Consider the following 24,234-nt stretch of genomic DNA (forward strand, 5'->3'; position numbering starts at 1 on the left):
TTATCCAGGAAATTGGAATGCAATTTGTTAGGTGTAATATTCGGCGCCAATATTTTGCTTCCCATTTTGCAAATTGTAGGGAAGGATTATCCTGAAAGGTTTCGAGACCGTATAATAGGGCTGGAGTAGTTTTCGTGGTCCAGAAATGCCAGGCTGGCAAGATTGAAAATTTGTCATATTTATACATAAGAATACTGGCTTGTGAGATAAATGATGTTAACCTTGTCTCTAGGTGTGTGATATGGCCTATTCGGTGAACTGAACTCTCAAAATGAATCCCAAGGTAGGAGTAATGCAGCACCATATTTATGGGAATATGATTGAAGGTACACACATGAGATAGCGGACCACGCCGCCTTGGGGAATTTGTGATGATTTGTGTTTTAGATGTGTTTATTTTCAATTCATTATTCTGAGTGTAAATAAAGAAAGCATTCAACAATCGTTGCAAGCCTACTTGTGTTCTGGAGATAAGCACTAAATCATCAGCATATAGGAGCGTTTGAATTGGATGATTATTTAATTTGGGAGAGTCCGAAGTCACAGTGGATAAGTCATATCTAACATCTTGAATTAAATAATTACAGATTGCCGACGCTAGGAGACAAGCTTGTTTAAGGCCTCGTGAGGTGTTGATCTGTTTCGAAAGCACACCATCCAACGAAAGGCGAACTTTGATTGAGGTTCCGGAATGTAATGCATATATCACATCTGGTAAAGTTGCAGGGCATTGGTCTCTACGCAGCTTCGCTAATAGGAGCACACGGCTCACTGAGTCAAAAGCAGCGTTGAGGTCAATGAACGCAATGAATACTTGTTGTTTCTGTGAATGGCACTGCATTTTAATCGAGTTTAAAGCGAATAGATTAATCGATGTTCCCATTCCTGCGACAAAACCTGTTTGATGCGGGTCTCGCAAATGTGAATCTAGAGTCCAATCATTGAAGTCTGCAAGAATCATTTTGGCAAAGACTTTCCCCAGTGCATCCAGAAGGGCGATAGGTCGATAGTTAGCTGGTAGACTACGATCACCCTTCTTGAATATAGGAATGATGATAGATGTCTTCCAGGAACTAATATGTTCTTAAAAATAATATAAATGATGTGGATCCATTCATCAGGATGAGCCTTTAGCATGGAGTTTGAGAGCCCATCAGGTCCTCTCGCTCTGGATGAACTGGCTTGCATAATGATGGGACGAATTGATAGTTCAGACAAGTGTAGCTGCCATGGTGAGTCAGCTGAGGGAATGTACATCAAATCATCAAAGGCTGGATCAGCATATAAGGAGGAAAAATGTGTGATCCAGTCAGATTCATGGACGCCGTTGATTTGCGCGTCACCCTGAAAATTGTAGCTTTGATCATTTAGTAATTGCCACATCATCACCGAGATTTTATTTGACATGACATCTTGCATGGAAATGCTATCACGCTGAAACAGACGCTTTTTTGCTCCTGAGCCAGTTTTTATAGCGGCATTTGGCAGTTTTTAAGAGTTGCCAGCTTGAGGGATCATTCACAGATATTTTTTTTCGGAGCTTTCTGTAATCGGATTTGACACGCTGAGTTTCAGCGTCAAAGATATGCGGATGGCAGACACGATTATGCCGCAAGATGGTAATGGTTTGCATGAAAGGTTTTAAAAACTCAGGGTACTGAGCACCGTTATATTGCAATGCACTGTCTTCTAAAATGTTTATGAGATACATAATCTTGCCCGAGTTCCATCGAAGACGACTTCTGGCAGTGTTTACTGTTGCCACAGCGTGTAAAACCTGTCTGGATGAAGCTTCTCCATGGGTCCATGTGATCTGCGCAACAAGTAATCTCTGATCGCTGTTGGGGTGATCACTAATGGAAAAATGTTGGACATTTTGAAACAGGATAGGGCTCACAAAGATGTAATCAAGTGTGCTTGTACTATTGCCACGTGTAATTGGGAGGTACATCTCCCTTAACAGAGCCATTTAGCATATGTAGATTACGATCATACATAATGCTTGTCCATTTCTTAGCTGCCCTGGTTATGTCAGGTCTATCTCGACAATCCAGATTGAGATCTCATGCAATGATGGTATGTCAGCTATATCTTGGACAAAGGGATTGTCATCCTGGCCATTGGGATCCTCGTAGACCTCTTCAGGTTCCAAGAGTTCAAATACTTCTTCCTGTGGAGTATGACTTGAAAGCATCTGCACCTTTGGTAAGGTAGGGCAGCTATCCTCCTTCCTAGGTCTCTTAGGGGTTATAAACCTTTCTGAGAAGTCCAAGAACTCTGGTCCACAGAGATGAACCAGATGGGTCAAGAGAGGGCGAAAGGCTGTGCAGGAGGACAGGAGTCCTTAGAATGAAGGGATTTGTCAGACAGAGTCTTAGAGAGGGGCTGGGACCCATCTGAATACTCCTCTCGATGAGGATGAGCTTTTTGGCCTATTCATCGCTGAAACAATATTTGCGAGACTCTCGCATAGCTCCGATGGGTGAGAGAGAGAGAGAGATTTCAATGCACCTACAGATGTCACCGCCGAAACCTTTGGGGCTGATGCACTCTTAGGCGGCGCGTCAGCACCCGAGTGTTTTTTGGTGTGACACCCTTAAGGCTGGAATGCTCGGACGCAGGCTGCTTCGGCGGTTGTGGGGAGAGCGGCCGATCACGAGAACCGGTAGGCATCTGCAAACCTTTCGACGGGCCTGTTGGAGTCTGCCGCTTCCTCGACATGTCCATCGAGGGAGCCCGTGGGGTTGCATAATTATCCTTCGATGGTGCGGGTGTGCCGCCGTCGCCAGGGTGTGAACTCCCCATAGCAATGCCGGCAGCATGCCTGTCGGGGCTGGGAATGGGCAACGGAGAACAGGACGATTCCGCTGAAGGTCTATGGCCTCCACATCGGAGCCATGGCTCGAATCCTCGCTTGCAGGATTGCGCGTCGTGATTACGAGGGAGACACTTGTTGCACTTATAATGTGTCTCTTTCCACGGGTATTTGCCATTACAGGATGGACAAAATTTAAAAGGAGGTCTCTCCATAGTAGAGGTAAAAGGCGACAACCAGACCAGAAAGAGGCAGAGGGGAAAAGGAAATGCATTCTCAGACAATCAAACCCCTGAGGGCCGAGACCACGCGGTCGACGGCGTCGACTGATGCACCAGTTGGCAAAGCCGAAGATTAGACGACCACTGGTCGTGGGACAAAGGAATTATGAAATAGCAATATAACTCTTTCGAGCTCCGCATATGGCGACCAACTAGTTAGGCGGAAAAAAACTATCTGAGAGACCTCGACGGATAAGGGATTTTTGGTACACTAAACAACACGTTAGGGATAGTGTTACACGCACGCCCATGTCAACGTCGCCTTTCAATCCTCGAAAGAAAGATGCAATACTCTGCGATTACCATTAGATGTCGGATTATATGCACAGCATGTGATTCAAAGCAGATTAACAAGCATTAGAAAATACATTTATAGTGCGCCTATACACAAGTGTTTCAAGGCGCGTCGAGGCAGGGGAGGGGAACAATAGGGGGGACAAGACAAGGATCTTACTAGGCCAAGTGACAGAGATCGCGCAAGTGCAGGGGAAATGTAGGGGGAGAAGTGCCAGGGGAAGGGGAGGAAGAGAAAGTGCAAGACATAGGATCAAACATTTCATCCTTTAGTCCCCCCTCTGCTTCCCCCACTCATCCCTCTAATTCCCCCATTCATCCTTCTCCTTCCCCACCCTCCCTTCCTCCCTCTCCCCATCTCCCTTGCTGCCCCTCTCCCACATTCCCCATCTCCTCCTCTACCGCTCTCGCTCCTTCCCTCTCCTCACCTCCCTGTGCCCCCTCCCCTCTTCTTCTCTCCCACTCTCCTCCTTCCACTCTCCCGGCCCACTTTTCCTTTCTCCCCCCAACCTCTCTCCTAGCCCCATTACACTATACTCCCCACATATGGCTGAGGTGGTCGAGTCCTCCATTCCATCTCACGTTTACCTGAAAACTGTTTAACTGCACGGTTGGTGTGTTGATTTTCCTCCCTCACCTCTTCCTGCCACCCCTGCGCTCTCCTCCACCTCTTCCTTCTACCTCTTCCCACCCTCTGAGCTTCCTTTGCTCCTCCCCTGCAGTTTCTCCTCCTTTGATCTATCCTCCGCCTCAATTCCTTCGCTCTCGCCCCCACCTTTTCTCCTCCTCCCCCTCCGTTTCTCCTCCCCCTATCCCTCCAAACATATGCATTAGATGGCCAGGTCCTTCATAATCTCCCATTTGTAATGCTTTATGTGCGCAGTGGTTTTTTTTACATATATTTTCCATAAAAGGACTATGAAGATAAACGCGTTCTGCACAGTGTCCAACTCCAGATGCATCGGAGACTTCAAGCTTGCAAAAATTCAGAAAGAGTGGTGTAGGGGTACGGGTTTGACACTTCTCCACTGAAATGATTTGGCAGCACAATGGATTTAAAGGGTTTGGTTGGCTGCAACAAGTTGCGGAAACCGCCAGAACCCAAATACTCTGTTCTCTGGGACATGAAAGATGTCTTCCAGTTGTTTCTCGGATGGCCAGATAATAGCAATCTTTTACAATCCCAGTTATCAGGGAAACTAGCAATGCTACTCTGTTTAGTAGCCTGTAGGAGAGTTTCCGATGTTAAACCTCTAGAAGTACACAGGAAAATATTCTATCCGGAGGGCTTAGCCCTCAGTGTGACGAAACGGACAAAGTGCAGTTCAAGAACCATCTCTTATCCTCATTTCCAGAAAATAAAAAGCTATGTGTAGCACAATGTATAAAGGATTATGAGCTAGCCACGGCCAGCGCGAGACCAGTAGGAGTGATGCAGCTTCTCATAGCGCATAGGAAGACATACCACGCAGTAGCTACAGCCTCAATAGCTAGATGGGTCAGAGAAGATATGCATTGGGCAGGTACAGACTTATCCAAGTTTGGCGTGCATTCTGTGAGGGGCGCAATGGCTTACAGAGCCTTTGCAACAGGGGTATCCTTACAAGATATTATGAAATCAGTAGACTGCTCTACTGAATCGACCTTTAAGACCTTTTATTTTAAGCCTATCTCTCAGATAGCGAATATGGTGGTGGACAGCTTTGAACAAGCATAATGCTCACCTCCTTTCTTGGCATAGAATGAAGATTGCCCATGCTTACAATGCAGGGTAGTCTTGATTCTATTAAAGAGACTGAGGCGAGCATTATATCCCACCCAGAAGACACAAACAGGCAGTAATTGAAAGTATATTTATGAAGCATAAACACTCAAGCGTATTCCCACCCTCACTATTACATTTTCATCTTTTCCTGGGAGAAGAGCTGAAGAGAGTGAGTTTCAGCAGTTATTACTTCTGCACCAGCCTTCTTCACTAGGATTTCCTGTGTGGCCGTAGCCCTAGCTGATGAGAGATGACAGAATGGTGTAGTTGCGGAAGAGTTCGGCATTTGGAAGTTAATGTTGAGAATTCGGGCAGAATTTTGCTGTGAAAAGAAAGGGGAAAGGACCCGGGTGGGAGGCTATTTATACAGAGTCCCGAACACTGAAAGGAGCACTGATATAGCCTCAGAACTACCATACTCAAGAGGCTTATGGGAGTTTGTAGTTTTTTGTTGAACTCTTAAACTCTTGGACGTTTTGGTTTCCTAAGCAAACAAACTGTTGAGTTTAAAACATTATTAAAAAATTTGAAATGCTGCCAGTTGCAGTATTAAAGAAAGTAAAACATAATGCTCGCCTCCTGCCTTGACATTCCTTGTGAAGAATGGATGTATGTAGTTCTTGAATATAAATGTTAAATTCTTTTAATTAAAAGAAAAGATAATAAATGGGAAGCTAGATAGTGTGGTCATCTTGCAGCATTCATGGTTACTGGTTCTGCAGTGTCCTCAAGGCCTAACGTTAGGGAAAGGGCAATCTACACTGAGCATACCTTCATTGAACACGTGGGCAGGAAGAGCATACTGGACATCGAGGAAACGATAAAAAATCCATCATGTTATGGTGAACTTGCAAAAGGCAACCCCAGCCCAGCACAAATATTACAGGGCACAATAAGGGTGTCTGTCTGGGAAAAGGACACATAGCCGATAACAGTGATTAGGCCCCTGGGGATATGGAAGGGAAACACCTGAATCTATTGGTGCCACCCATCACCCTTCAAAAGTAAAGGTGGGAAAAGGTCTGGAAGACTTGTGGTGGTCCACTGGTGTGAATTACTAGACAATCCATACTTGTGGAGGTGCTTGTTAATAGAGCACAAACAGTTGCCCAACATATATGTATTGATGGCAGCGAAAATCCATCATGCTATGAATAAACACTAATGTGTATGGTCAAGAATTTGTCAAAATAACGTTTTGTGAGCGAAACATCGCATTGGCAGCAACAGGTGGTGTGGTGATTCTAGATGCTGTAAGTAGTCTATTGTGCAGCCATTATATGTGAGCTGTTACAAGGGAGTGGAGTTCCTTATATATTTTTAGAATGCACCATGCCACATATCCAGTTACCTCTAAGGCATACGTTACCATAAATTATAATGCTCATAAATTAAACACGTGGAATCATATCATAAAATATGAAGTCTATAACTCACATATGATGGAATTATGACATTTGAAGCTGCACTTTGCATAGAATACTAATACTTTTAAATGAGTGGCTAATAACTAATATATGGCAACTATACTCATGCACGGTGACTATTCAACACTGCACATGCATGCTCCCACAACGCATACACCCACTCACATTGAGCACACATCCACAAACTGAACATATCCCCACACTGCACACAGACATATGTATCAGAAGACAAAGTCCATACAAAAGCCAAAACTATCAGCATTTCTTGGGATTCAATTGCCTACCCAATGCCACAAGAGGCAATTCAATAAAAGAGTGATGAATCTAGAGAACACTTAATGGAAGAAAAACGTAACAATCTAAACGTGGCTAACATATAAACAATAATTCACAGACAACCCCCACAATGTAGATGGCGCTCTCTCTGCAGTACCTAAAAGATGATGGTGGTCGGTGTTCTGGCGCTCTAGAAGATGCAGGCCCAAAGAGTTTTCTTTGCTCATCTCTAGGAGTGAATGGTCGTTGGGTTCTTATAGTCCTCAAGGCGTTCCTTGCCTCTGATATGATTTCAGCACTTGTCCTTGGTTTCGACATGGGTGGTTTGAAAAATGGCACCAGTTTCTCTGCCTTTCTATCCTTTGAAGAGTGCATCTTTGGAATAACCAATGCAAATAGTTTTCAGAGCAGCCTCATTCTACATTATCACAGCGCAAACTCCCTGCAAGAAAACATAAAATAGTTGGACAATGATGCTTGCAAACTGAAACGTTATAATGTAGAAAAAGAACATAACATCATGTGTCCATGAAATGAAATACAAAAAACGGTATTGTCGCAATTACAGTGCATGTACTTTATTTGCAAGTGTAACAGTGGGGTGCTATTTTCAGTGTTCACATTACCAAACTAGAAACAAAATCTACCAGAAAGGTATTTCCCCACCCAAGGTCTTCACTGGCCACTTCACTCAACTGACACTTTGTTGGACACCCCTCCACGCCCCTTTTCTCACAGCCAGGCCACAATTAACTACCCATATACTTCACCCATTTCCTTGACCTACATAATCTACCACCTCCATCCGCCCTTCCTACCACTAACCACCGCCTATCCACCTCAGCATAACCAATCACTCAACCCGACTCATTCCACCTCTCTCCAGACTGCCACATCTCTACCACTACATGTGCCATCCCAATCCCTTTTTCCACTACACCTCACCCACCAACTTGCTCCATTTATTTCCAACTCCTTTTAACATTGTCCACCCCTTCTAGCTCTTCCTCAACCCGCTCCCTCTACTTTTCTTTCCATCTCAGTCACGCCGCAACCAGTCACCTTCTTCCCCACCCTTCATGTCACATAGCCAGCTTCCACACTTCTCCCACCCGTATCATTTAGCCACTCACACTCCATGCTCCAAATCCTTTCAAACATACCCACCTAGCTCTCTCTACCTTTACAAAACTCACACCCGAAAACATTTCTCCCTTCACCATCACACCCTAAACACTTACCAATTCCCCCACCCTTCTGCCCACCTTCCCACCATCTTAGCCACTTCAACCCCAGATACGATTTTTAAGTGGGAAAAAGTTATCCCCTTTATTTTTAAGTTTTGACTATATGATTGTGTAGGTGATAAAAAAAAGTAATTCCCATTTCCAGTGGGGCAATTTTAGGTGAGTTCAAATATAGTTTAACTGTTAACCATTGATTTCTTTTTGTAATTCAGTAATTCAAATTTCTTTGCAACCAGTAATTCACGCAAACTAAAAGATGCAGGTTTACCTTAAATTACCTCTTCATTACAGCACCTTACCACATATTTTAAAACATCTGTGGAGACGTGTGGTGGAAGCAGGGGCAAGCACCTATTCCTGTTTTTTGTTGGGAGAATTTTTTTATTTTTTTGTTTGGTATATTTGCCAGTTTTTAGGGAGTAAAAGTGACAGGTACGTTGATTATCCGTCAGGCTGATCAATCTTCAAGTTGGCCAATCACTGAGCCATCCAACCCCTACCTCCACAATCAACAGCTGTCAACAAGCCACCCTTGGCCCAACTAGTACATCCACACACAACTCTCACTTCACACACAACCATCGTACCAACACACCCTAAAACAATGACTTGGTAATCCAATTACCTGGACTATTGTTCCAATTCACCACCTACCCAGCACTTGCAACCAAAATAGCCAAACACATACCACTGCAGCAACACACAAATGCAGTGCGAATATTGCAGTAAATACCACTCCTCTAATTAAACAGGGTCAAACATATGGAGTTAGAACACACAAGTATGCATAGGTCTCTAAGACGGTGTTTAAAATCTGTGCTATGGTGGTTCAGCCAATACAGCTCTGTGACCGCACAGAGCGGTCATTCTAAATTGAACTGTCAGCCCCTACTGCTGACGAGTGCGTGCAGGGGCTGACAGGTGAGTGTCTGGGTGTGTGTGTATGTCTGTTTATCTGTGCGAGTGTTTTCGTGTACCGATTTGTGTGGACTTGGGGTGTGTCGTGCTGGGAACGGGGTGTTCGCTGGGGAAAAGTCAGTTTTGGGGGAGTGAACCCCCCATTTTACATAACCAGCGGGAAAGGGTGGGGATGGTGAAGGGATCAATTTATGGGGGTTGGGAGCATGTCATATTGCCGCATTTTAAGGCCTACACAAAAAGGGCAAAATAAATCAATCTTTTTTGTGTTTGGTCTATAAATTGATGTAATATCACATTGAACCGTCCATTTAAGCGGCAACACTGTAAAAAAAAAAAACAGACTTTATTCCCTGCATTCACATCAGCAATGGCAGGTAAGGAAAAACCTTCAGCCATTTTAAGAATAATAACCTTAGTGTTTAACCACCTGGGCTTCTAACAGTGTATTTGTGGAAGCCCCAAAATACCTCAATGACCACAACCATCAAGGACCACATTGGCACCTTAGCTCCCGCCCTTGCTGATTTTTGCAACCACTCCTTTGCCTCATGATCCTTCCCCTCCCCTCTGAAGCACTCCCCTGTGCATCCTGGTCTCAAGAAACCCAAAGCTGACCCGGCTAACTATTGCCCTATTTCCATTACTCCCTTTCTGGGCAAACTCCTGGAAAAGCTGGCCAGCTCTCAGCCTAACCTTCATTCCAATTCTGTTGGCCATCTCCAGGACCACCAGTCTGGCTTCAGAGCTGCCAGAAGCACGGATACTGCTCTCCTGAACATCTGTGAAGATCTGCTCTCCAATCTTGACTTTAACATTCCCTCTGTTCTCATCCTACTCGATCCCTCTTCTGCCTTTGACACGGTCAACCATACCATCCTGCTCAACCATCTCCATGACAACCTGGGTATCACTGATCAGGCTCTGGCCTGGCTGACCTTTTTCCTCTCTGATCGACACTCCCAGGTCCAACTTGGGTCCTTCCCATCATCCATCTTCCTCTCTAGCTGTGGTGTTCTCTAGGGGTCTAACCTCTTGCCCTGGCTTTTCAACCAATACCTGGCAACTCTCGCCTACTGCATTGCCATTTTCTGCTCAAATTTCCAGTGCTACGCTGATGACACTCAACTCATTTTCAGGCTGCCCTTGGCCACCTCCTCTCCCTCTCTCATCTCTGATTGCCTAACTGCCATTCAAGATTGGTGTGCCGCCAATGATCTTTGTCCGAATGCCAGCAAGACAAAGATCCTCCTCATTGGCACACCTCGACCATCCTTTCCCCTCACTCTTTGGCCGGCCTCCCTTGGCCCTCCTCCTACCCCCACCTGCGAGGCTAAGAATCTCGGGTCATCTTTGACTCCACATTTTCCTTCTCCGCCCACATCTCTGATGTCTCTAAAATGTTAAATTTCCTACTGCACCTCCTCAGAGGTACTCTGCCTTTCCTCGCCTTCCCTCAGAAGCTAATGGACTCCCAAGCACTGGTTCCCTCTAGGTTGGAGTATTGTAACAGCCTCTTTCTAAATCTACCTGCCTCTACTCTCCGCCCTTTGCAACTAATCCAGAACAGGACTGCGAGACTTGTCCTTGACCTCAAGCCGTGGGATCGTACCTCCCCAGCTCTGAAATCCCTCCATTGGCTCCCAGTGGATGCAAGGATTAAATTCAAAACCCTCTGCATTGTCCACAAGGCTTTCTGGGGCCTGGGTCCAAAATACCTTCAGCTATCCCTCCGTAAATATACCTCCCCTTCCGGGCTCTTCACTCTTCTACCTCTAACTCCCCCAGGGTTAATCGTTTTTCAAAGAAATGAGCTGGGGGTAGATCTCTGTCTTCAGCTGGGGTCTCCCTCTGGAACAGCCTCCCTGCCACTCTAAAACTTGAGGAGAACCATCTCTGGTTCCGGAAGCACCTCAAGACCTTCCTCTTTGCTTCTGCCTTCGCTCCCCCTCTCCCCTGCTGATCTGTTCTCTTTTGGTGCTGTGTACCTGGCCACCCTCTGTCCTCCGGGCCCAGGTACCTGCTCATCTTGCCACCCTCCCGCACTGCCTCCGGGCCACCCCTTGCACTGGGGTCTGTATCTGTACCCATCCCACCCCCCCTTTTTCTTCCTGCACTTATCAGACCTATCCTGCCTGCTGCTTTAAACCCAGCTCTTGACACTTGCTGGCTGCACTACCACTGATTGTTGCCTTTATTATTTTATTATTATTATTTCTCTGTTTCTCCGTTGCTCTGCGCTTTCCACTTCTCCCCCCTTCCATGCACCTTTTCCCTCCCCTTCTCCCATGCACTTGCGTGTTCTTAATGTCACTGGGCCTAGTAAGATTGTTGTTTTGTTCTCCCCTGTTCCCCTCCCTTGCTTTTTCACGCTCTGAAACACTTGTGTACGAGCGCAATAGAAATAAAATATCAATATCAATATCTCCTAAATAACCATCTCTAAAGATTACAAAATGCAGCAGCCTGACCACAAAAGTGGTGGGTGGAAGGTTTCGAATGAATCTAAACCACTGGCAATTGCTCTGGGCCAACCTTCCACACCACCGTTTTTTAGCCCGTCTGCGCCATTGCAAAAGGGGACCAGCCATGTGCAAATCAGTCAGCAGCTGCTGCCACCGAAGGTAGCAGCCCAGCCCGAACTGCTAAGCCAGGTCCCCTCTGCACAGAAAACCAAGCAACCCCAGACATGTTTCGGCCTTGTTGGACCTCCTCAGTGAGGTGCAGCCTGGTTCCCTGTGGCGCAGCGAGCAAGGGACCCACGTCTGGGCATACCCTCTCTCACAAGGAGAAACCATCACCTCTTTGTTTTTGCTTTGTCACCCCGAGTGGGACGGGTATGCCCAGACGTGGGTCCCGTGCCTGCTGGGCCTAGAGACCCAAGCTACTCCTCACGGATAAGCCCCAACAAGGGTGAAACATGTTTGGGGATGCTTGTGGTCTCGTGCAGAAGGGATGTGACCTAGCAGTTCGGGCTGGACTTCCCCTTTTGGGGTGGGGCCAAGCCTGATTTGCATATGGTCTTTAACTTTCTGTAATGGCTTGGCAGGCGAAGAACGATGGTCTGGAGGGTTGCCCTGAGCAATGCCAGTGGTTAAGATTCAGTCTAAACCTTCCAGCCATCACCTCTTTGTTTTTAAAATGCAGCAGCCTACTTATTTCTTTTGAAAGGGCATATCTCCCCAGGCACTCAAACCCTCGACGGATTGCCAGTGTCAGCCTGGTTATGGTTAAATGTCAGCCTGTTATGGTTAAAATCGTTATGCATGGCATGCAATGTATATTATGGGCTTGGTCAACTGTTTACCAGCACTACCCTAAATGCCACCTACAATCCACATCTGCAGGACCTCTCCAGATCCTTAGATTTAAGGGGGAAAAACGCTACAGAACATGGCTTTTCTACTGTGGCAACATGCATGTGAAACAATTACCCATTTAAGATCAGGTAGATGTCTGAGAAATGTATTAAGAACTAACTTGTCACCTAACAATACAATAAAACTGTGGGTCTATATTCTGTAATGTCCATATTCACAGGGCTTTTCAGTGCCAGGAGGCCATATATTTTAGCAGCAGTTGCACTTAAATATTTACATAATAACATAAGGTGGATAATGTGTAAAAGCATGCAAAGACAGATGCACTTCTTTTTAGTGTGTTCTTTCAATTGTTACTCTGGGGGACTTCATGGTGCCCACCTCAGTGGCTCCCGTATACTTTACTCAAAATTCTAGGACTGGAAACAGAATAGTAAAATGATCCCCTCTTATAATATTTATGGGAAATAAAGACCTAGACAGCAGCGAGACAACATGAGCAGAAAGACCTAGACAGCAGCGAGACAACATGAGCAGAAGCAACAGAACCAACCAAACCCTGCACAGCCAACCCGGAATGCAATCCACACATGATACCAGCCTTGGAACACCAATTTCAGAAGCGTGGAGATGGCATTGCCTAAATAAGAACCCTTGACAAACACATGCCTTTCATTAAAGACTGACTAGCGACTGCTATCTATCAGAAAACCGATGGCATAAATGACCCAACTTGCAATCTAACAAACCTATTTATCAAGGAAGCAATAGCCTTAGTGCAGCTGTCTGCCGCCACAACCAACCAAACACATGACAAACAAAACAAACCCTGATAGACAAAGTAGCCAAGAACACTAACACAGGTCCCAGAGGCAGAAGACAACATACAGTACACCCGCTCCATCGCTGACCACTGAATGGAAATTCAGGAAACTCTTAGAAAAGGGGGATCCGACATGTTCTTCAAAACTGAAACATGGTCATCAAACAACTAAATAGCCCACAAATCCATGCCAATAAACTTTAAATGCATCCAAGGTAACTGGACTGGCAAGAGATGAAGAGGTATTCCCATGGTGCACAAAGAACACCTTAAAAATCTAGCCTTCTCATTGCACAGACTTCAGACTGTGAAGGACTCCTGATCCATCTCGCACTCAATCATCAAGCCAACCTCTCTTCATACAACCCAATCTTGCAGAAAACTTTTCAGATGTAATTTCTAACCTTGCAATAGAACACAAACATATCAATCCTCCAAAGTATCCACATTTCAAGGATTAGTCGCATAGCGATCCACAGATTGTCACTGCTTCTGCCTGCACAGGCTAGCTGGTGGTAGAGTGGTTCTTCTCAACTACAGTTTTGTAAAGCATGTGGGCGGTGGTGATTTTAACTTTTTTGGCTGGTATGGGGTTAGGTTTTCTTTAGCTCAATTGTGGCAGTGTTATGGGTGTACCCTTCTGTGGTCATTTACCCACTTCTCTTTGGTCCATCTGAACTCCCCATCTTCAAATTTGTTTCCCTTTGCCTTTCCCCAAACCCTTTCATTTTCTTCCTCCTTGGACCATGAGCTTCCGTTACCTTTCCAAAGCTTCAGATATGGAATTACTTGAGTTATTTCAGTGGGTGGATTTGTGGGGATTATCTTTTATTGTTGAAACGTGTCTGTCAGTGACCTTTTATACACCGGTTTATCCTGTTGGTGAAGCGTAAAACACAGATGTTAACGATAAAAAAATAAGCAGGTCAACAAGCAGTGCCTATTGGCAAAAAGAAAAGGCAGAGTCAGACTGGCACATCAAATGGGCAGAAACAAGCATTGCAAGCTGGCACAGAGAAAAGGCTGCCCCATATTGCCACAAGGAGAGACACATTGCTAATCAGTCATAGACATATTTCGTAATGTCAAATGTACATTTGATCAGCAATCAAATTGCCTTACTTCAAAAGGAATTATCATACTTACCGGTATAGAACAGTAATTTATTTAACGAAGAAATCAATTTCTTTAGACTTTTTCGTAAAATGAAATTAAAAGCTTTTTTTTGAGACATTGAGTCAAGATGATCTTGTTGAAAAAGAAGATTTGGAATATAAAGAATGTTTTCAAAAGAGTAGATTCAACCTTAAATTACAAAATGCAGCATTAAAATGGTTTCAGAAAGCTGCCCTTAAAGATTTGAGACAAATTAAGTTTCCAAGAAAAAGTTATTTGAAAAAGGCTTTGCAATTTGGAATGAGTTATTTAATTAGCAATCGTCATCTAATTATCAAACCTGCAAGGAAAGGGGGAGCCACTTGTAATAATGAATACAAGCGACTATCTGGAAGGAGCATGGAAACATTTCAATGATGATAAAACATGCATGAGAATTGATTTTCATCCGACTGAGAACGTGAACGTTTTAATTAAAGAAACTTTAGATCAAGCCATCGACCTAGAATAAAACTAGTTTTTTTTTAATGAAGGAACATCCCATTATGCCTATTATTTATTTATTTTTTGAATATTTTTATTTTATTTTGAAATCAAACAGACACACTACAACTGTTTTAAACCATAGAAAGCATCATAGTCCAGCACATTTTCATTAGAACTCCCCAACTCCCCCCCCCCCCCCCTTAAACTAGAGCCGGTTCTCGCATGTCGTTTACGGGAGCATCATTGGGCAGCACAGTACTTAGGCAGTCATCCTCCGGGTCCTCTGTTCCGTTGTTACCCTGGTGAGGGTTTGCCATAGAGGCCACCAATTGCCGCCAGGCCAGCAAGGGCCCTACTTCCTCCTCGCCCCCCCTGGTGAATGCTTCAAACCAGACTACAGATTCAGCTTCCGCCCACCTCAAGAGGTCCGTCCACCATAGCTCCACCCTAGGTCTATGGGCCGCCTTCCAGTCCATGGCTATCCTACGTTTGGCCAAAACATAAGCAAGGTCCTTCATCTTGCTTATGTGTTTTGAATGCCGGGGTCTAGGAAAAAGCCCAAGCATGCATGACCAGGCCGATTCCACATCCAGCACCACCCCCCCACCAGCCAGTTTCGTCTTGACCTCGTCCCAAAATCTGTGCACCTCCGGGCAAGCCCAAAACATGTGTAGCAGTCCCGCATTCACCTCCCCACACCTGGGGCATTGCTGCGTAGCTGGTCCCCCAAACTTTGCAATCTTCCCGGGGGTTAAATAAGCCCTGTGGGTAACATACAATTGAAGCTGTTGGAATCTCGCGTTTCGGGACACCTTTTTGTGGTACCTCTGAGCCCGTTCCCATTGCCTGTCCGTCATGGGTCCCCCCACCTCCTCCTCCCAATCTTGTCTCAATTGGAGCAACTCCTTCCCTGCCCTTACTCGCAAGAGCTCGTATATCCTCGATATTTCGTGCCCGCCCTCCGATACATCATACATGGTTTCCAGGGAGCCGTCAGGGTCTCCTGCTAGCCTAGTGTAGGTTATATATTGGCCACCATGTACCCCCGTCTCTTCCTGCAACCTCTGAAAGTCCACTGCCTCCCTTTCCTGCCATATGTCCCCGAGGGTGGCAAGGCCTACCTGTTCCCAGTATCTACAGACCGATTCAAGTAGTTGAGAGTCGCTCCCGCACTGCGCCGCCAACGGGGCCTGCTGAGAGTACGGCTCTGAGTCCCCCCCAATCTTCCATGTCCTGTGCCAGATCTCCCAGCCTAGCCTCAGTAGCCGCCCCTTGCTCACCAGTTTGTCTCTGCACAACCACACCACTTCCATCAGAAAGTATGGGGCTGTATCTCCACGCAGAAGCCTAGCTTCCGCCGAGTCTTCAGCTGAAAGCCACCTGGCCACGTACTGCAGCTGCCCCGCCAGGTAATAGAGTTCAAAATTAGGCAGGCCTATCCCCCCCTGTCACATGGGTTCTGAAGCTTCCACAGAGCAACCCTATTCCTAGAGCTGCCCCACACGAAACCCCTACACACGCTATGAAGTTTCGCAAATAGGCTCCTAGGTATCAAAAACGGGACGTTTACAAAAAAGTGTAGTAGTCTAGGCAGGACCACCATCTTGAGCAAGGCCACCCTCCCCATCATGGTCAGGGGCAATCTAGACCAGAATACCATGCTGTTCTTGATCCCCTCTATCGCCTTTTCCGTGTTATGCTTGTGTTCTGCCTCGACCCTGTGGTAAATATTTATTCCTAAATACCTAAATGTCATGGGCTGCCATGGTATTGGCAGGACAGGCAGCCTCTGTACCGGGACATTCCTATATCTGCCCAAGGGGAACAGGCTAGACTTTCCAGGGTTCACCGATATGCCCGAGAGGATGGCGTACCATTCTATTACCTCTAGCACGTACTGCAGGTTTTCTTCTGGATAACGCAAATAAAGGAGCATATCATCCGCATATAATGATATCAGATGCTCTCCACTGACAGTGCTTATGCCCACCTCCCCATATTGTTGTTGCAGGCATATTGCCAGCGGCTCTAATGCTAGTATATATAGCATGGGTGACCAGGGGCATCCCTGTCTGGTCCCCCTGCAAACCTGCCAAGAATCTGAGACTGTGGACCCTGTTTTGACTCTCGCCATCGGGGTGCTATAAAACAACTGGACCCATCTGAGGTATCCAGGTCTCATTCCGTACCCCTTCAGGACCGCTTTCATCCAGGGCCATCGTACCGAGTCGAAGGCCTTGACCGCGTCTAACGACACTATAGCCAACTCTCCCGTGTCTTCCTCAGTTAGGTCTATGACATGGTGTAGCCTCCTGTGGTTATCGATGATGTTCCTGCCTGGAACATATCCCGTCTGATCTGCGTGCATCAGTTTCTTAATCACCTTCTTCAGTCTATTAGCCAGCACCGCCGTGAGTATTTTGCTGTCCTGGTTAAGCATGGACAACGGTCTGTAAGACCCCCCACTCCAGTGCCGGCTTGCCTGGTTTCAAGAGTGGGATGATTACAGCCTCGCGGAGGGACAATGGGAGTTCCCCCTGCTCATAGGCCTCGTTGAAAGTGGCAAGCAGTGGCTGGAGCAACTCCTGCTTGTATGTTTTGTAGAACTCGCTGGGCAGCCCATCTGAACCAGGCGCCTTGCAAGTGGGCAAGTTCTGAATCACTACCTCCAGCTCCTCCGAGGTGACGGGTGCGTCTAGCTCGGTGCGTTCTAGATCATCCAAGGTGGGCAGCTCTATGTCCTCCAATGTGTCCAGTATGTCTTGACACATATCCTCCCCTGTGTCCTCATACAAGTATCTGTAAAACTTAAGGAATTCCTCATTTACCTCTTTCTGGGAGTTGCATATGCAACCTTTCTCATCCTTAATCTCACTAATCACCGAGCGGGGGTCTCACTCTTATACAGCCAGGCCAGCAGTCTGCCCGGCTTGTCGCCCCCTGGGTGTAGCCTCTCCGTGTATTTCCTGTAATTGAGTCTGCATAGTCTATCCCAGAGTGGGCTGCAGGACAACTGTAGCTCCTTTACTTTGGTTCTGTTATCATGAGCGGTGCTCTCGCAACGCGTGAGATCCTCTAACTCCCTTTCCGCCTCCTGGAGTTCCCTTTCCACACCCCCCTGTAGCCCCTTAGCTTGGGAAATGGCTACCCCGCGCACCACCACCTTAAACGCTTCCCACAGTGTGCCCACAGAGCTTACACTTCCCGTATTTATATCAAAGTATTCTTCAATGGCTTCCCTCAGGCCCTCCCGAAACCCCTCGTCCTGCAGAGCCTCAGTCCTGAGTCTCCATGTAGGGATCTGCGGTCTTGGGGGCTTGTGTCTCCAGTCTACCAACAAGGACGAGTGGTCAGAAAGTACTCGGGCCTTGTATTCCGCTCCTTCTATGTCTCTCACTATCTCGGCTGTTACAAACATGTAGTCTAACCTTGTGTACAAATCATGCGGCGCTGCATAGTGTGAATACTGCCTATCCGTGGGATGCAGCCTTCTCCACGCATCCTCTAGGCCTAGGTCTTTCAGTAAGGTACCCAGCGCTTTAGCCGCCGGTGCCGTTTTCCCTGCCCTGTCCTTGGACCTGTCCATTCTGGGATCCACGGTACAGTTAAAGTCCCCCCCACACTACCGTACCCCCTGCCAGGGGGCCAAGTTTACCGTAGAGGGTCCTAAAGTAAGCCGCTGTGTCGTTATTGGGGGCGTACATATTTATGATGTGCACTTCTCTGTTTTCCAGGAGACCCGTTACTACCACCACCATTCTACCCTCCGGGTCCACCGTAGAATCAAGCATCCGAAACGGCACATGAGGCGCCACCCAAGTAATGACCCCTCTAGCATACGCCGAGTACGCCGCCCCCACGACATTCCAGGTCACAATTCTGAGATTACCCGATGCCATTCGGCGGACTATCTCCATCCCATCCCGTCCCATAATGCTCCCCATGTTGGGTCGTTCCCTGGCTCTCTCCCTTCTATTCACTAACAATACGCCCCTCCCCCCTTCCCCAACTTCACACCACTGCACACAACTCCCCCCCCCCCCCATCCCCGCCAACCCCCAACAATAGCCCAGCTCCATCCCTGGATCTCAGGCCTACCCACTTCTGGACACGTCTCGTGACCGAGGACGAGGACCCCGCGGGGTGTCACCAATCTAACAGTGACCTAACTAAGTGTACTACTATTGGGTGCAGAGGGTGCTCCCCAGGAGCTCCCAGTCGTCTATTTAGGAGAAGTGCATTCAACGGGACCCGCCGGCAGATACCATGACTTCCTCCCCACAAGCACAATATCGTACTATATTCCAGTCCCAATGCCATAACTATGGCCTCACAGGTGCCGCTGCAGCGTGCTACTTATCTCCAGCCGCTTCTGTCTGGGCATCCGATTCCTGAGGTCGACCTTGCATATCCAACCACTCCATCGCTTCGGTCGGCGTCTCAAAGAAGAGGGATCTGTTCCTATGAAACACCTTTAACCTGGCGGGGTAGAGCAACAGGTAGCGGTGGCCTGCTTCTCTAAGCCTCCTTTTCACCGTTCCAAAGTTCATTCGACTCCGCTGTACGAGCAGCGTATAATCCGGATACGCCGTTTTTTTCGCTGACCCCCTTTCTATCGTACCTCCTTTCCAGAAAAATTCGAGAATCTTTTCACGGTCACGATAGTTCAAGATCTTTGCGATCAACGGCCGTGGGGGGCTCCTGGGGCCGGTCTCCTGGTCAGGGCCCTATGTGCCCTTTCGACTGCGAACCCCTGGGTCAGCTCCCCGCCTGTAATATCCCGCAAGAGCATGGTTTCAACGTAATCCGTGGGGTTCGATCCTTCCATTCCCTCCGGAACTCCCACTATGCGAATGTTGTTGCGCCTGGCGCGCCCCTCGCCCTGCTCTGCTCTGTCCTCCAAATTGCCCACTCGTTGCACGAGGGCATGGAGCTCCTTAGCGTGTGCATTGCACGCCTCCGTGGTCAGGGCCAACTCCTTCTCCGGTTCCCCAGTGTGATCTGCGATCGTTCGCACGTCCTGGCGCAACAGGTTCACCTCTTCTCAGACCGCTCCGATCTTAAGGTCTAGGCCCTCCTGCAGCTCTTTCATGGGCAGACCTAACTTAGTCTCCCAAGCCACCTTCAAGTCGGCAATTGCTGCCAGCACCTCCTGGATAGTACCCGGTGAGTCTGTTGCCGCCACGGGGGCTTCTTTGCTCTTGCCCCCTTCCGCGCCCGAGGGTGACCTAGCGTAGGCCTCCATCGTGGGCTGTTTGATCCGGGGGTCGCACCACCTTGGAGGACATCCTGCTGCGTCGGTTGGGCCCGCATGCCGCCCCCTTCACAGCAAGATTCCGCTGAACTCGGGTTCACTCTGCTGGCCCGCCACGACCCAGGGCCTCCTCAGTGGGGGCTTGCACGTATGTTCTTGCCTCCAGCCAGAGGCGCATGCGACGCGTCTATCTGGTTGGGCTCGCCCACGCTCCGGCCAACTTTGTCTTCCTCAGCTCCACGGACCATTTATGGCCCTTTGTCCACAGACGGCCATCTTGGGTGCTGCCCTTCCACTTCGCGACAGCCACCTTCTTCGAAGTCTAGTTCTGTGGATATGCAGTCTCGCTGGTGGGGGCACTCACCATGTGCCCCCCACTTTCATGCACCCTTGGATGCACCCTGGGCTCGAAAGTCCGCCGAAAACCATCACTTCTTCCCAGGATCAAGATCGGATCATCGGGAGCTCCTCCAAGGAACGTCCTCTCACGTAGCCATCAAGCCACGCCCCCCATTTATTTATTTATTTATTTATTTTTACACACTATCAAACATTCACAAGAACCTTGAAAAACCACCAGGACCTCAGATAATTACCGCTATGGACAGTCTTCTCAAACCTTAATCACAATAGGTTCATAAAATTGTACAACTGCTTATACAACAAAGTTCAATTTATATCAAAGATACAGGCCAGTTCTTTAATTTGCTAAAAAGGGTAACAACACTTCCTGTGTGGCATATGCTCGATCTGCACATTTTGCAATAAAATCAAGTCATTTGATATTGCCAGCAGAAAGTGGGAACTTAGTCAAACCAATTGTAAGACATCATGGGCAGTTTACTGCATACAATGCCCATGCAGCCTCCGCTTGGACAAACTTCAAGACCTATCCATACCAGAATTATCGAACATCGGTCATGCATTAGGTGCCGCAATGGCCCTGCCCACATGGTCGGCCACTATATGGAATAGGGTCACTCGGCCCATGAGATCTCATGGTGGGTCCTTCACATGGTCATGCCTCTAACCCACATACACTACTCTTCATTAAAGATGCCAGATGGTTTCAAATGCTTAACACAATAGTACATTGCCTCAATGAGATCATGCCCTCTTAGTAATTCTTTTTCTGTTCAGATTGCATCTACATCCATTATCTCCAATATTACATATTTTAATAGCATTCTGAGCTCCCTTTTTATTGCCTTTCTATTTCAATGCAGGCTCTGTAATTATTCAGGCTCCATCACAACACAGTGCCACCACACCCCAGGTTATTTTCCAGGCTTTGGACAGGATAGTCATTAGTTTGTCTTCACTTTTCATTTAGTTTTCGCTATGGGCCCACTCTAGCAGCCTTTTTATTCTCTATGGCCTTCAGCCCATTTCCTGTTTTGAAACCCAGCTGTCAAGCGAGTTTGAGGTACTGCGCACGGTGTTCAACACAGTGATCAGAAGGAAGCTGTTCTGGGTGAGTCAGTGTTAACGACTCGCTGTTTGACCCTCAGCCATTAGCAGCGGTCATGCTGCCGACTAGCCCATTTTCATGGGCATACGTGACATTCCTTGTGCCTCTAGGCAGACAATCACACTAATAGTAGTGCTTACCCGTCCCCATTATTTCCATTTCATTCAGCTTTTCCTTACCAGCAGGATATACCGGCTGCTTGTTACATGGAGGCAATTTTCCCTCTGCTAGTCATTTGTTGACCTTGGCTGCATCCCTACATGGCTCCCTGACGAATGTGGAAGTCGGATGCTGACTGGTGGGTAAGCTTATCCCTCCACCTCACCTTATCACTCTGACTTCTGGACTGAAGGGTTAGGCTCACGTATTTCCTCCTCCATCCTCTCACTATTCTAGCCATGATACTCTCTGTGCTTTGAAGCGTTAATCCAATGGCTGGTTCCCTCCCATACATCCTTGGTCAGCAACTGTATCTTTGTCCAAGGTTTGTGCTGTAAATTTACTTGCAGTCCCACTGGTTGGCGTGGCATGAGGTTAGGCAGAGTGTTGCATGCAGTGTGGGACTCTCGCCTCACTGGTGATTGGTTTTCACTTTTGTTGTGTTTACTTGCACTTGGGTAGATTTGAATTCTCATGATTCTGTCATTTGAGTTCTTAAGTTTATGCTTTTATCTACAGGGTCCACAATGGTCTATGGTCCTGAGGAAGGCGGTCTTCATTTCCTTATTCCGTCAAAACGCCATTGTGATGTTCTTTTATTGGCGTTGACCCTTGACATTTATGAACATAAAAGATGTTTATGTACTACAATTGTTTTGTATCCGTACATTTAGGTTTAATAATTAATCTGCATCTAATATACAACTATGCTTAATAATTGAATTTGCATTGACATTGTGGTTACCATGTACTTATGCTATAAAGAGATCAATTTAGGTTTTGGACTGCATGGTCCATGTTTTGGTTCCTTTTGGTCCGGTATCATGCCCAATTTACACAATTCTCGTTATGTTGTCTTGCTTTAACAATCATTCATGGTTTCTGATTACAGTTATTTTCCTGTCACAGTTATTTCCTGTATTATGCCAAGTGCCCGAACACTTAAATAATCAGATTCATTTCCACTATGCATTTGAATATGGCAATTCTTTTTTATCTCATCTTTATATTAATTCCTGATGGGAACAATTTCTTGGGTTTGCTTGTTTCTCCAGATCCCATTAGAATGGGAGCTTCCCTTCTAGTATCACAGCGTTTGGCTCTGGTCAGGATATATTATTTACAATGGATGTAGTCAGTCTATATACTTGAATTCCCCATTCCAGAGGGAACAGAAGCTGTAGAGTGGCTATTACAACAATGTAATGAGATTCAAGCAAACAAGGTATTTGTTATTACATTGTTAAAACTCATTTTGAATAATGACTTCTTACCTGGTAACGTTCTTTCAATGGGATGTTCCTCCGACATATTCCTCATCTTTGATAATTTGTCTCCAGCTTGCTGGCCTCGGAGAAAACATTTTCCCAGTAGAGGGCGCTGCGCATCGACGTCCGTCGAGTTGGTGTCCCTCGACAGCCACCGTATCGGCGCCGACGTCACCATGCCCATAAATAGCCACGCGCAGCGTCCGTTGCTCAGTTCCGTTTTGTAGCATAAGATAAGTCCTTTATGAATTGGTTATTGACCTTGAAGGAGCGTAAGCTGCAACCACAAGGGAAGTATTACTGCGGGGATGGATGGGAGGGGCGATAAGGAATACTTTGGAGGAACATCCCATCGAAAGAACGTTACCAGGTAAGAAGTAACTTGTTCTTCGAAGGGATTGTGTCCTCCGACGTATTCCTTATCATTGATAGACTCCCATACCAGTGGTGTGTAATTGGAGGTGGGAGTAAAAACGCCATGTTTCCCTTTAGGAATGAACAGAATGTAATACGGCTTTGCCAAACCTAGTCTCTTGACTAGAGGAGGAATCCAGGTTGTAAAATCTTGTGAAGGTATGTGCGGACGACCATGTGGCAGCCGCACATATGTTTCGAACCGGAACCCCTCTTTGGAGAGCCGAAGAGGCTGCGATACCCCTGGTTGAATGAGCCCTAAGATTTTGAGGAGGCTCTTTCCCTGCTAGTTTGTAACATTCCAGAATGGCCAAAATAATCCATCTGGAAATGGTCCGTTTTGTTATCGGTAGTTCCAATTTGTGCCCCGAGTAACCTACGAACAGTTGGTCTGCCTGCCTAATCCTAGCAAGTCTGCTGATGTAAAAGCTTAAAGCCCGCCTTGGGTCCAGCCTCTGTAGCCTTTCTTCCTCTTTCCCTGGATGGGGAGGAGGATAGAATGAAGGTAAGGTAATTTTCTAAGTGATGTGGAATTCAGAAACCACCTTTGGGAGGAAATTAGGCTTCACCTGTAGGACAACTTTGTCTTTATAAAAAATTGTATGAAGGGGTTTACAAGATACAGCTTGTAATTCGCTCACCCTTCAAGAAGATGTTAGTGCCACTAATATGACAGTGTATTTAAGTCCCATAAGGGAACTTGGAATGGTCTTGGAGGATAGACATTAGTTAATCCCTTTAGAAATTGTATTACTAAGGGTAATTTGAAATACTATGGCTCCTCTGCAGTGCGCTTGAAGATCGATTGCGCTGCGAGATAGCCCTTGATAGGGCCAACTTGAAGGCCTGAATTTGCCAAATAGAGTAGAAAGGATAACACCGTTGGTGTACCACATGAAA

General features: G+C 46.7%; 1 protein-coding gene across 2 annotated transcripts in view; it reads right to left on the reverse strand.

The window, feature by feature from the left end:
• The window catches only part of ARMC2 (armadillo repeat containing 2), a 948,787-nt gene that overhangs the window by 866,799 nt on the left and 57,754 nt on the right, over positions 1–24,234 (reverse strand). Inside the window, exons 2-3 of one of the 2 annotated variants that reach the window (XM_069606546.1) lie at positions 13,992–14,042; positions 7,016–7,300 (exon numbers count right to left, since the gene is read on the reverse strand). In XM_069606546.1, the coding sequence (XP_069462647.1) occupies positions 7,016–7,233 (218 nt within the window). In that variant the 5' untranslated portion in view covers positions 7,234–7,300; positions 13,992–14,042. The remainder of the gene's footprint in view (positions 1–7,015; positions 7,301–13,991; positions 14,043–24,234) is intronic. The other variant, XM_069606547.1, reaches the window with a different exon arrangement.

The sequence above is a fragment of the Ambystoma mexicanum genome, chromosome 4p, assembly GCF_040938575.1.
Source record: "Ambystoma mexicanum isolate Mex_15411 chromosome 4p, UKY_AmexF1_1, whole genome shotgun sequence".
NCBI lineage: Eukaryota > Metazoa > Chordata > Amphibia > Caudata > Ambystomatidae > Ambystoma > Ambystoma mexicanum.